This window comes from Mustela nigripes, chromosome 4 (genome assembly GCF_022355385.1).
Source record: "Mustela nigripes isolate SB6536 chromosome 4, MUSNIG.SB6536, whole genome shotgun sequence".
Lineage (NCBI taxonomy): Eukaryota > Metazoa > Chordata > Mammalia > Carnivora > Mustelidae > Mustela > Mustela nigripes.
Genome location: NC_081560.1, coordinates 132,583,770 through 132,596,610, shown reverse-complemented (window position 1 = coordinate 132,596,610; position 12,841 = coordinate 132,583,770). Strand labels below are relative to the sequence as shown.

Genomic DNA, 12,841 nt, shown 5'->3' with positions numbered 1-12,841 from the left:
GTGCACAGTCCCCAAGAAGGCAGGGAAAATGAAACCTAGAGCTCAGTTCGTAGCCCTGATTATAGACAGAACAAGAGATAACACTTTCATTTTAGTGGAACTGGCTAAGAATAAATGTTAGATTAAGTGGGGTTCATTTTGCCGCTTCTATTTTTGTTTCTAATTTGTTGTTGCTATTGTTTATTTCCTTGCTTTTTTGTTTTATATTTATTTTAGGTGAAATATTCTGCAGAACAGGTGAGAATACGAAGTGCTAGAAATGTGATGAAAGTAGAAATTTGAAAGAGTGTTTGGGTGGGGTGAGTGCAGTAACAGCTAGCTGAAGACACAACACAGCACTGTCTGTCAGCTTTGGGCTGGCGTCTGTCCATTTAATTGGAAACCAATTTACCCAGTGAAGGAATTCTCTAAAGGTGGGAGAAAGTCACTGATGATCAGCGCTAGGGCCATAAGCAGTTCTCTTCTACTAAATGTTTGTAGCAGAGGCAAATGAAACAAGGACTGTTGGCTGTTACTAATAGAGGGGTTAAAATGGTAGGCAGATGATCAAAAGAGATCTGAAAAACAGTAGGGATCTATGCACTGGAAATCCCTGCATGGATTGGAAAACTATGCCATTTGGATTTTTAGCTTCACAGAACCTACTTTTTCCTTGCGTTTCTCATGCAAGGGATGAGTGTAGGGTATAAGACTAATGCTGGTGCTCCTTTGCACTCAGTCCAGAGGTCTCACAGCCATCATCAAGATGTCGTGTTGAATACAGACAATAGATGTCTATGGAGAGGATAGACCTCAGTGCCCTGTCTGATGTTGGAGAGAAGAGAAACCACAGATTGGAACATGGATGTTGAGACAGGCTTGCCAAACCCTGCCCCTGCCTGCAAGCTCTACTACTCAGGAAAGAATATACTAATTTTTCTGAATTTGTGTAACTAGTGCCTGGGCTGTAATGGTTATAGAAAATTAGTTCTTCAGTGAAGTGTTCGCCTTCAAGTCAACATGGTTAAAAGATAGCTAAGGAGAACTCATTAATGGTACCCACCATGGTTTTAGAACAGGTCTTTTCAAACAGAACGAAAAGGCATTCTGCGTAGCCACCTGAACTGGTGTTATTCTGTTTGTGATTATTTCCTTTTAAGATGATGCAAAATATTTTCAGCCTAGAGTATGTGCTTCAGAAAAAAATTAGCTTTGAAAATGGTTTTTGACAGGGCAATATTACAAACGAATAAATGTCATATTTCATTTTGTGTCTGGCTGTCTCAGTGGTGTTAAATTTCTTTAGTTATTCCATGCATTGATTTTCCCCCCTTTCTACTTAAGTTTTCCTTTTCTGTTGTCATGTTCTAATGGAGAGTTGGCAAGGGATGAATTTACTATGTGAATCCTACCAGTGGTCCTTTGGAAAAACTCTTCATATTTAAAGTGGAGCCACCTTCTCAATTTAATTATAAGCTTGACAATTTCAATTTGGATATGTAACTCCATTTTGACTAGCCTTAACAAAGTCTCTAATTTGATTTTCTTGTTAAGCCAGCCTGGCTGTTTAACATTTTTTAATGCATCTGAAAAGGGAAAATGCTTTCAATACAGGCCATTCTTCTAAAAACCTGTTCAGAAACAAAAGAATATGTTAACCAAGTATTGGGATAAAATCAGCTCCTCAAGAGAGGTTCAGAATTGATAATAGAAACATATTGAATTAGATGATGCATTTTTGCTGACAAATATATATTTAAGCATTTCCATTGGTGAGCAGCTACTTTTGTTAGGTCAATCTACAGATGAAAATGACACCTGTAAGTTAGAAAGACTATAAAAATCTGAAAGTTTTTTAAGAAATATTTATGCTGTTGTTGTCTACCAACACACAGACACAGAGTCCTTTCATGTTACCTATGTTAACTTATTTCTAAATAATTTAATGGAAAAAATTAATTAAGCATTAAATAGATAATGCTTGGATAGGGAACCAAACCCTGGTTTCTTTCCTTCCTTCCTTCCTTCCTTCCTTCCTTTCTTTCTTTCTTTCTTTCTTCCTTCCTTCCTTCCTTCCTTCCTTCCTTCCTCTCTTTCTTCTTTTTTTTTTTAATCATTTTTAAAACATCATGGTAAGTTTACTCTTTAATTCCCATCCTCTATTTCCCACATCCCCCACCTGTCTCTCCTCTGGTAACCATCAGCTTGTTTTCTACAGTTAAGAGTCTGTTTCTTAGTTTGTCTCTCTCTTTCTTTTTTCCTTTATTTATTTGTTTTGTTCTTAAGTTTCACACATGAGTGAAATCATATGGTATATTTCTTTCTTGGACTGAATTATTTCACCCAACATTATACTCTTTAGTTCCATCCATGTTGTTGCAAATGCCAACATTTCATTCCTTTTTATGGCCAAATAATATTTGTGTGTGTGTGTGTGTGTGTGTGTGTGTGTGTGTGTGTATACACATACATATCACATCTTCTTTATCCACTCATCTCTCAGTGGATACTTGGGCTACTTCCATATCTTGGAGATTCTAAATAAGGCTGCAATAAACATAGAGGGGCAGGTATCCCTTTGAATTAGCGTTTTTTTTTTTTTTTTTTGTATTTTGGGGGTAATTACCCAGTAGTGTGATACCTGGATCATAGGATAGTTTTACTTTTTTGAGGAAACTCCATACTCTTTTCTACAGTTACTGCACCAGTTTGTATTCCCACCAACAATGTAAGAGGGTTCCTTTTTCTCCACATCCTCACTAATACTTGTTTCTTATGTTGCTGCTTTTAGCCATTCTGACAAGTGTAAGGTGATAGCTCATTGTAGTTTTGATTGTCCTGTTGATAAATGATGTTGAGCATCTTTTCATTGTCTGTTGGCCATCTGTATATCTTTGGAGAAATGTCTGTTCATATCTTCTGGCCATTTTTAAATTAGATTATTTGCTTTTGGGGTATTGAGCTGTATCAGTTCTTTCCCAATACTAGTTTCTATTGTAAGCCAAAGTAAACAAATTAATTTTGTTTGAGAATCAGAGAAAATTTGGTTTGTATTTAAATTATGACACATCTTAAAGATGAAATAATGTTATGCAGTTCTATGTCCTAGAATCTATAATACGGTTTGTTTATTTTTTTCTTTGTCTTATTAAGATCTATATTTTAAAATTAAAAGTTTTGTTATAAAATAGTATTAATCTAAAGGTTTTTAAGTTGTTTGGAGCTTATAAGAATGACAGTTTCTATTTGCTATTTAAAAAAAAATCTCTTTAAAAAGTGATGGAATATAAACATTATCAAATCACCATCCTAACAAAATACCTTGGCAAGTAAGATAACTTACTTTTTTTTAGTACTAGTATACATTACAAAAATTCTATAACCTTCCCCAAATCCATTATTAGGTACTTAATTTTTAATTTTAGACATTATATTAATGTTACTGCAAGTTCTCCAACTACTCATACCTGAAAATAAACACTCATTGAAAGTGACATCTTACTGAAAAGCAGGGTATATAATGGGTAAGAGCACCAGGTACTTGCACAAGACTGCCTTGGCTCAGATTCCAGCTCTACCATTTAACAGCTGTATTGCCTTGAGCAAGCTACCAAACCTTCCAATTCCTTTGTTTCCTCATCCATAAAATGGATAGTAGTAGTACTTACCGCATAGGGTTACTGTGAGTAAATATATGTCAACTACTTAAAACAGGGCCAATACACAGGAAGCACACAATAGATATTATCAATTGTTATAAGTTATTATTATAATTGGAGCCAAACTCCACACATTTGCCTTTCAAGTACTGTGTTGTGCAGGTGCAACATCAACAAGGGGTCTTTAAGCTTAGGTAAACATTGAGACCCACAAGAATTTCATTGTCTACACTTGGCACCATTTTACCCAGGACGTTTTAGGAAAGGAAATACATCTTTTCAGGCAACAACAGGTTTTTCCCTCCACAGGAGTTCCAGTAGCAGTAGCTTTCATGGCAGCTCACACAGGGGTTGGGGAGGATGATTTCCCCAGGTGATAGCCCAGGTGCAAGGGGATGAGATCCACATCAATGGGAGTGAGTTTCACTTCCTGAGCATCCTCATATAAAATACATATCTGATAATATGGAGAGTTAGAATAGTATAGTACAAGGCATTCTGGTGTCTGACATAATGTAGATGAGAAACTTAGAAAATTGAAAGAAGGAATAATTACCTCATCTTTTTATTACTCTTGGCTATCAGTATCACAGTAGGATTTTGAGAAGGGTTTACCAGCAGGAGTTCCACCTTGTAGTTATGGAGGACTACATCACAGGTATTTAACACTGGGTTTTGTAAAAAGATCCATACTTTTTGTGTATAGTGGTCACATATGGACAAAAAGTTGATATTTTATGAGGAAAAATAAAATATCTTTATTGCTTTTGAACTACTGCTTTTCCGTAGCAAAACATTATAGACATATCTCTAAGTAGGATTGAACCTTTTGTCTGAGAACGTTTTTAGAATTGGACAAATTTGTACTGTAGCCTGGAATCACAGAATACATACTACAAAGCACAGCAAAGACACTAAAATAAACTAAACTAAGATTCCTATAAAATAGGACTCTATTTAGATTGTCATAATTTGGAATGTTTGCAAGATATATCTTACAGTTAGGGTAAGAGCCAATTTACCAAATGGTCGTCCTCTATTTATTTAGATTTTCAAAAAAAAGTGAGGCAGAGCTCACTAATTTATGTTTGGACATAGACAATATTGAGAAATTTACTGTAACATTAGTAGACCACTAAGCACAATTTTTTAAAAGATTTTATTTATTTATTTGACAGACAGAGATCACAAGTAGGTGGAGAAGCAGGCAGAGAGAGAGGGGGAAGCAGGCTCCCCACTGAGCAGAGAGCTGGATGCGGGGCTAGATCCCAGGACCCTGGGATCATGACCTGAGCCAAAGGCAGAGGCTTTAACCCACTGAGCCACCCAGGTGCCCCAAGCACAGTTATTTTAAAGCTACACCAGAGTTGTGAGAATAAGGACAAGTCACCAGCATAGGAAGAGTGGTTATTTTCCTATTTACTGTTGTAAGAGAACAGACTTCCAATTTCAATCAGAACCCTTTCTTTTAGGTCAAAAATTTCTTTTAAGAGTTATTTAAAACTTTGTCCATTATTATGGAAAAGGGGGTGGCTAGAAAACTTGAATGCACATATATACATATAATCTTTAAGAGGTTTGAGGTCTTAGAAGCCATTTTTGATCTTGGTTGATACTCTGACCAAGAACACTTCATCTAGATCACAGAGGAATGTTACCAGATATTAGGGGAAAGTTGCTCCTTCTATGGTACACATTTTAAGTCGCATTCGCCTAAAAGAATATTCAGTTAATGAAAGTGATTCATGATGGTATGAGAATTTTTGGACCTGAGTTTTATAGTCTGGTTGGTTTCCTGTACTAAGCCTTTAGAGTATATTAACATTCTTGTCTCTCACGATGCATTTGTAAAATTCAGAAAACTTTGTTCAATAGTTTGAACACGGAAACTCTAAAGTGATGCACTGTCTAGCTCAAATTTGACTTTGTTTTCACAATGAAAGTTCTATTGAATGCTTCCCTGGAAGAATTTTTTATCAAAGTGGACCTGGATAAGAAGACTTATAAAAAAATTTTGCAGACAAGGAAATCGTGCAGTTATTTTCCATGAGTAGGCTTGCACCACTGCTTGGACCTTGAACAGAATATCCTACAATTTGTTAGGCTTGTCTCTGTACCTTGCTTGTGAGGCCAGTGATTGGGCTAATAGCAGAGTGATGCATCTTAGCACACACAGCTCTTAGACTTCAAAGATCCGTATAGAATGCCTGACAAGCTTTCCTCATGAAATGGCAGCATTCTTGTAGCAATTGTTCTAATTTGTCTACAAAACTAGTCTTCACACTCTCCCAGGGGCATAATTGGTTCTATGGTTTTTCTGGGTTACCCAGAGGAGAAGTTTACTACAACCATTTAGAATTTTAAAATAAAAGGCTTTGTCAGAGGTGGCGTAAGAGATCACAATGGCACAGATAGGGCTTTGTTGATTCAATGAAGAACGAAGACAAACCAGTATCTACATTTTTTTTTAAAGATTTTATTTATTTATTTGACAGACAGAGATCACAAGCAGGCAGACAGGCAGGCAGAGAGAGGGAGAGGAGGAAGCAGGCTCCCCGCAGAGCAGAGAGCCCAATGCGGGACTTGATCCCAGGACCCTGAGATCATGACCTGAGCTGAAGGCAGCGGCTTAACCCACTGAGCCACCCAGGCACCCCCAGTATCTACATTTTAAGGCATGTAGATAAGATTACAAAGTCAAAAAGAGGAGACATGCATGTAAGAAGACAAGAAGCTAGAGAAGCCAAAGCCACTAATCAAATTCTGAATGATAGCAGGTCTCTAGAATGTTCTATGAAAGAAAGTCTTGATGGTAGCACAGAGCCCTTGGAGTAAATCAGATATATTCATGTTTGAGAGGGAAATCTTCCAAGGGTCCTCAATACTATTCATGTTAATTCATCATTTAGAAAAATTTTCTTCTCCTTATGGTGAGATTAGGAACTACTTAGAGAATCTAACTGGCTCCCAGGGGTTTTGAATAAAAATTGTTAATTATTTCATTTATTCTTCTACCCACTTAAGCCTCCATGTTGCATCACCACTTCCTGGGGATAAAAATATATGTTTATAAAAAATAAAAAATTAAAAATTTAAAAAAAAAATTGTTAATTATTAAAGGACAGATTTCAGCCTCTAATCTGTCCGTAGAAGAACATTAATAATGAAGTGCTTTATTCTATTCAAAGTCTAGTGTTCGTTCTTTAAAGCTGTGTACAGATTCAGAAGCTCTAAGTATCCTCTGAAATACGTGTCAGTGTTTCATGAAATCCTGTTTAATGTTTGCAGAGTATTTGTCATTCCTGCCACACGCACAGATTTTTACATTTCTGGCTTCAGTAAGTAAAACGACTTGAAGAGGTATAGTTGCCTAGTACTACTGCCTTTCCATTTACATATTTTTTGGTGTTACCTTTTCAAGAATTTCAAGCTTGGCATATAATGGAGCTAATTAAATTCTCTTCCTAGGAAGCAGCCAGCTAGACCACTGCCCCAGGCACATAACCTCAGCTTACTACTTTCCTTCGCTCATTTATTCTGTATGTGAGATGAGACTCCTTGAGCTGCAAAGGTAGAGTACTCAGGCCACGCAGCTGCTGATGGATTTTAGCAACACAGAGCCAGTGTTTGAGTCTCAGCCCTGACAGCACACATCACAGAGAGGTGACAGTGGAGGCACAGCTTCCTGTGTGAGTTGGCTGGGGATGACAATCTGCCAAACTAAAATAATGGCAGAAGCATTAGTTGTAAAAAATGAGCCAACTCAGCTTAGCTCTACAGTGTTTTTCAAAATTCTAGGAATATCACTCCATTTCTCCCTGAGATTATTTTTGTGAACAATCCAGAAGACAACAATTAAAAACAAAATCATGTGGGAAACCATTTGTTTTAGTACTTTCATTAGTGCATCTTTATAATTAGACAATTTTGTCAGTCTTCCTAAGAAACAAAGGAAATGTATTTGATAACAATCAGCTATTTGGCAATCACTATACTAGGTCCTTGACACACATTATTTAACATTAATTAGTATTTTTTCTACTAAATATTTTAAGAAACTAGGATGAAAGTGGTTAAATGATTTGCCGAAATTCTAAGGCAGGTCTGGAATTTAAACTCAACTTTATTTGATTGAAAAGACTTGGCTTTATCTACTTTAATACACTGCATGATAGGTTTGAAAGTTCTGTGTTTTAAAAGACACTTTTCGGTGAAAATATTTGGGAAAATTTGGTTAATAGACGTTAATGGTATACATGCATGTGTACACCTGTATGTGCTGTGTGTGTGTATAATACTTATCTGAAACTATAAATTTCCTAGAAGGAAGGTTTTCAGTTGCTATTTTTATAAAGCAAATTACACATATAATTGCTTTTCTTGAGGATTGCCATCTTTTATAAAAAGGGCTCAGAATTACCTTTGCATATAGGGAGATTCATTACAAAGAAAGCAGTGACCATCTAGATCTGGACCTTACAATATTATATAGAAGTTATAGCATCCATTTAATTGAAAACCAAGGATGGAAATTAATCTTTTTAAAATATCTCATCATAGTAACCATTAGGCTTCATCAGGCTATTGGTTATATAATCCTACTATATATTCATATCAAAAATAATAAATATTACTCTATTTTTTTAAAAAAGAGAATATGAATATATTTATATATCAGATAAATAAACGATAAATTTAGGCGGATGGATTAATGTAGATAATTTACACAGATACATAAAATAGGGATTAACTAATTTCTGGGGTGAAAACAAAGTGGAACATTTCAGTTTCTATAACATTAAATCTCTTTAAATTTCTGATTGCATTCTTGAATAATAGGTCTTTTTTCCTTCTTCAGTTGGACAGCGTCACCTCCCTGATCCAAGCAGCCAAAAATTTAATGAATGCTGTGGTGCAAACAGTGAAAATGTCTTACATTGCCTCAACGAAGATCATCCGAATTCAGAGTCCTGCTGGGCCCCGGCACCCAGTTGTGATGTGGAGAATGAAGGCTCCTGCAAAAAAGCCCTTGATTAAAAGAGAGAAGCCAGAGGAGACTTGTGCAGCTGTCAGACGAGGCTCAGCAAAGAAAAAAATCCACCCAGTGCAAGTCATGAGTGAATTTAGAGGACGGCATGTCTACTAAACCCACAATTCTACACTAGTGCCTATATTATAAAGTCCTGGTGAAACACAGTGTTTTAATTTTACACTTAATTAATTCTGTAAGTTCACTAACTTTTAGAATTTAATGCACAATTAACATGAAACATTGGAGGCAACATATATTTGGGATCACGTCATTGTCATCTCTGGCCAGCACCTAGTAAGTACACAATACATGCTTGCTGAATGAATGAACATTTTAGGTGTCATCCAGCTTTTCCTGTCACAGGCAGCATCTTACATTTGCTACCAAATGAACACTGGAGACTCAAATGAGTCCTAGTCTTCTGTAAAAGCTTAAGTACACTCACCTTATCATTTTGAATTAAAACATTGACATGAGCTCTTGACTTGGTTTTCAATGAAAGTGGAAGACTTCTTAAAGTATTTTCCCATGTAATCTCTATATTTTCTTTACCTGGCCTAACCTGACAGACATGTGTGATTCTCTTGATATCTAGAGATAATTTTTTTTTCAATCTCGAGATATCTGTATCTATTGCCAATTGATTAGGTTAACATCAGAAACTAACTAAGCTCAGCAGTCAAGTTCAGCCTTGATGATTAATGACGCATTTTTTTTTAACATTATAAAGATTACTGTGAGTTTTGATGCCACAAATGTACTTTCAGGTCTCCATAGTATTGAGCAGTTTTGTATATTGAGGGTTAGGTTTAAATGAGTCCATCAGATAACATATATGGAAGGAAGAGTTATGACCCATTGGGGAAATGGAACACCTAACTATATTCTTGAGTAAGTTATGATAACAGAAGTAGAAGGAATTCTGTGTGACTCTAAAAATGTATTTGTATTAGCTTGTAATTGTAATTAAAAGGAAGAGGCCAGTTTGAAAAACCTTTTGGTGTTGCGTAAAATATAACTGCATGAAATGTATCATTGAACTAGGAAGTAGAGTTAATGGGAATGAAGCTGGAGTGATTTTAATAACATTTAAAATAAAAGTCATTGGGGTCATTTTATAACTCCAGTCACTGCGCTCATACTTAATTAAGTTCATGAAGGACTTCATGATAATCTTAGGGTCTAGTGCATTGCCCATCCCTTCCTCATCCTTTCTCTCTCTCTCTCTCTCTCTCTCTCTCGCTCTCTTTCTCTTTCCCTGACTTGCCCTTCCCTCTTTGGAAGAGTTAAGTTTCATTTTTTCTCACACGAGATTACGAACATGCATTCCCTATTCTACTTTATCGAAATTATATTATAATTGTAACTTCACTTCATACAGCATCACATTAATGAGTTATCTCAACAACTATGCCATCTTAGTATGATGAAGTAAAATTCAAACATTCAATATCAGTTGATACCAGGAGGACCTGTTTGGGTAAAAGAATGTGTGAAACATAAGAAAGCCTCAAGTTAAGAATATGATAATGTATGGATGGTACTTTAAGCAAAATTGTATGGGGAAAGGATTTATTTAATAGATAATTATCAATTATGTGGAAAGTGCTAACTTTTTATTGTAATGAATTATTTTATTCTTCCAAAAAGCTGAGTTGCCTTGGCTCAGCATATAAACTTCCTAGGAGGTGAAAGCCATAGGTCTTCCTTGCCTTCCACTCAGCACTGGCACACAGTCATTATTCAGGACACAGTCCACTCCCTAAAAGAGAAAGTAGAGCAGAAAGGAATTAGGGAATCCAGATATTTCTATTTTCCAGAACTATCTAGAGAATAAAAAACAAAAAAGGGAGTTCCTTTTGTTGAAATGCTACTGTGATTTTCTTCCAAGAGTGGATATTACAAGAGTGACATCTATGACCATACTTATCTCAGATAAAAGTGTGAATTTATAATTTAGTTGAGAAAATAGACTTTAAAAAATCACTAAACGACTAGCTGTATATCTTAGTTCCCAAAGCCACAAGCTCAAGAATCATAAGTCTCATTTAGAAAAACTAATGTCTATTTGATCCTATGTTAGCTTTCCACAGGCTGGAGTTCAGAATGCAGGACTGATGCCAAAAAACAGATATACCTTGAAAAATTATACAATTACTAAATAATCTCTTTATCTTAAAAAAATGATCCTTTACTCAAAATGAGCTATAAACAAGGTCTCTTCTTCAAAGTAGGTAGATTTCCAGAATAGCTCAAAGCAAATAACTGTAAGTTAAAAAAAACTTAATTAAAAATACAACTTGGGGGCACCTGGGTGGCTCAGAGGGTTAAAGCCTCTGCTTTCAGCTTGGGTCATGATCCCAGGGTCCTGGGATCAAGCCCCACATTGGGGGGGGGGGGTCTCTGCTCAGCAGAGATCCTGCTCTCCCTCTCTCTCTGCCTGTCTCTCTGCCTACTTGTGATCTCTCTCCTTTCGTCAAATAAATAAATAAAATCTTAAATATATATATATACAACTTGGAGGGGTGCCTGGGTGGCTCAGTGGGTTAAAGCCTCTGCCTTCAGCTTGGGTCATGATCCCAGGGTACTGGGATCAAGCCCCGCATCAGGCTCTCTGCTTTGCTGGGAGTCTGCCTCCCCATCTCTCTCTGCCTGCCTCTCTGCCTGTTTGTTATCTCTGTCTGTCAAATAAATAAAATCTTAAAAAAAAAAAAAATACAACTTGGAGAATGTTCCCCCAGGAGTATAGTCCACTGTGTAGTAATCAAATATGTGATAAGAATAAGATGCATAGAGCTGAGAATGATATCTGTCCACCTGAGTGAATTTCTCAGTGGGCATCATTTCGAGACTTACTTTGATTCAAGCCCACTAATAAGGGCTTATGCATGAGAAAAACTAGCAGCAAATACAATAACAGATGTTTGTGCTATAAAGCATAGTTAAATGAACCTAATCAGGAAATGTGAATGTACTATGTATATTTATATTTAAACCCTTCTTCTGTGGGGGAACAGCAGACACTTCTAAGGGAGAGTGACGGATTTGTGGCCCATCCATGCACATCTTGAAACCTCATCAAAAAGATTGGTCCTTCTTCTGATGATACATTTGCTCTTACCTGCTAATCAAGATTCTTTTTTTTTTTTTAGCAAAGTCAATTTATGCTAATTTATGTAGGGAAAAAAGAATCCTTGAGAGGGAGGAGAGGGTTTATACCACCTACAAGGATAGTTCCAGTCTTAGTCACCAGCATTGCAGCCAAACAACAGGCTGAAATAAGAATGATAACTTAAAAAATATCCATGAAATCATAATCCAATAAAGATTTTTTTAATTAGAAAAAACTGGAAGGTCTTTTTTAATCAAACAAGAAGAATGAGAAATATTAATATTTCTCTTTTCCTTATCACAGGTAGGAATCATTGGATTAAAATATGTGTTGCTTATGGAGTTTCTGAGTACAACTCAATGAATGAGTCAGGAAAAGAATTCAAACCCTAAATTTATTTTCTTTTTCTTTTTATTTTAATATTTTATTTATTTATTTATTTATTTGCCAGAGAGACAGAGAGAAAGCACAAGCAGGCAGAGTGGCAGGAAGAGCCAGAGACAGAAGCAGGCTCCCTGCTGAGCAAGAAGCCTGATGTGGGACTTGATCCTAGGACCCTGGGAACATGGCCTAGGCCGGAGGCAATGGCTTAACTGACTGAGTCACCCAGGCATCCCCAAACCCTTAATTTCTAATGATCCCCTTTCTGTTTGTCTTAGGACATGAGTGAAAATAATGAATATTAGAAAATATAATATTCTTAATTATGCCCTCTGACTTTTGGAAATCTCTTCATTTATCAATATCCACATAACATACGTCCCCCATCCAATGCCTTCCTTGTAAGGGTTAAGGACTCCATAGTTACGCAGAACATTTCGCTTTTTCAGTCTGCATTCTGGCACACTTACCAGCTTCAAAGGAGTTCAGTTTTCAAGTTAGACTTCAGAAGGATAAAATTATGAACATGGAGATAAATGCCCAACTTGAGCCTCAGACTCAATAATTAGTGCTCTTCACCTTCAATAATGAGTGGATGAAAAAACTAATGTCTGACACCAGAGAGAATATTTTCAGTGGCTTTCTACCCTTTCACTTTCAAGGTGGTCTTTCATCACC

The 12,841-nt window shown here is 36.3% G+C and overlaps 1 protein-coding gene across 2 annotated transcripts in view; it reads left to right on the top strand.

Moving 5' to 3' along the window:
• The window catches only part of CTNNA3 (catenin alpha 3), a 1,804,468-nt gene extending 1,795,322 nt beyond the window's left edge, over positions 1–9,146 (top strand). For both annotated transcript variants that reach the window (XM_059397521.1, XM_059397522.1), the window contains one exon: positions 8,497–9,146. In XM_059397521.1, coding sequence (XP_059253504.1) covers positions 8,497–8,784 — 288 coding nt within the window. In that variant the 3' untranslated portion in view covers positions 8,785–9,146. The remainder of the gene's footprint in view (positions 1–8,496) is intronic.
• Positions 9,147–12,841: the final 3,695 nt, after the last annotated feature.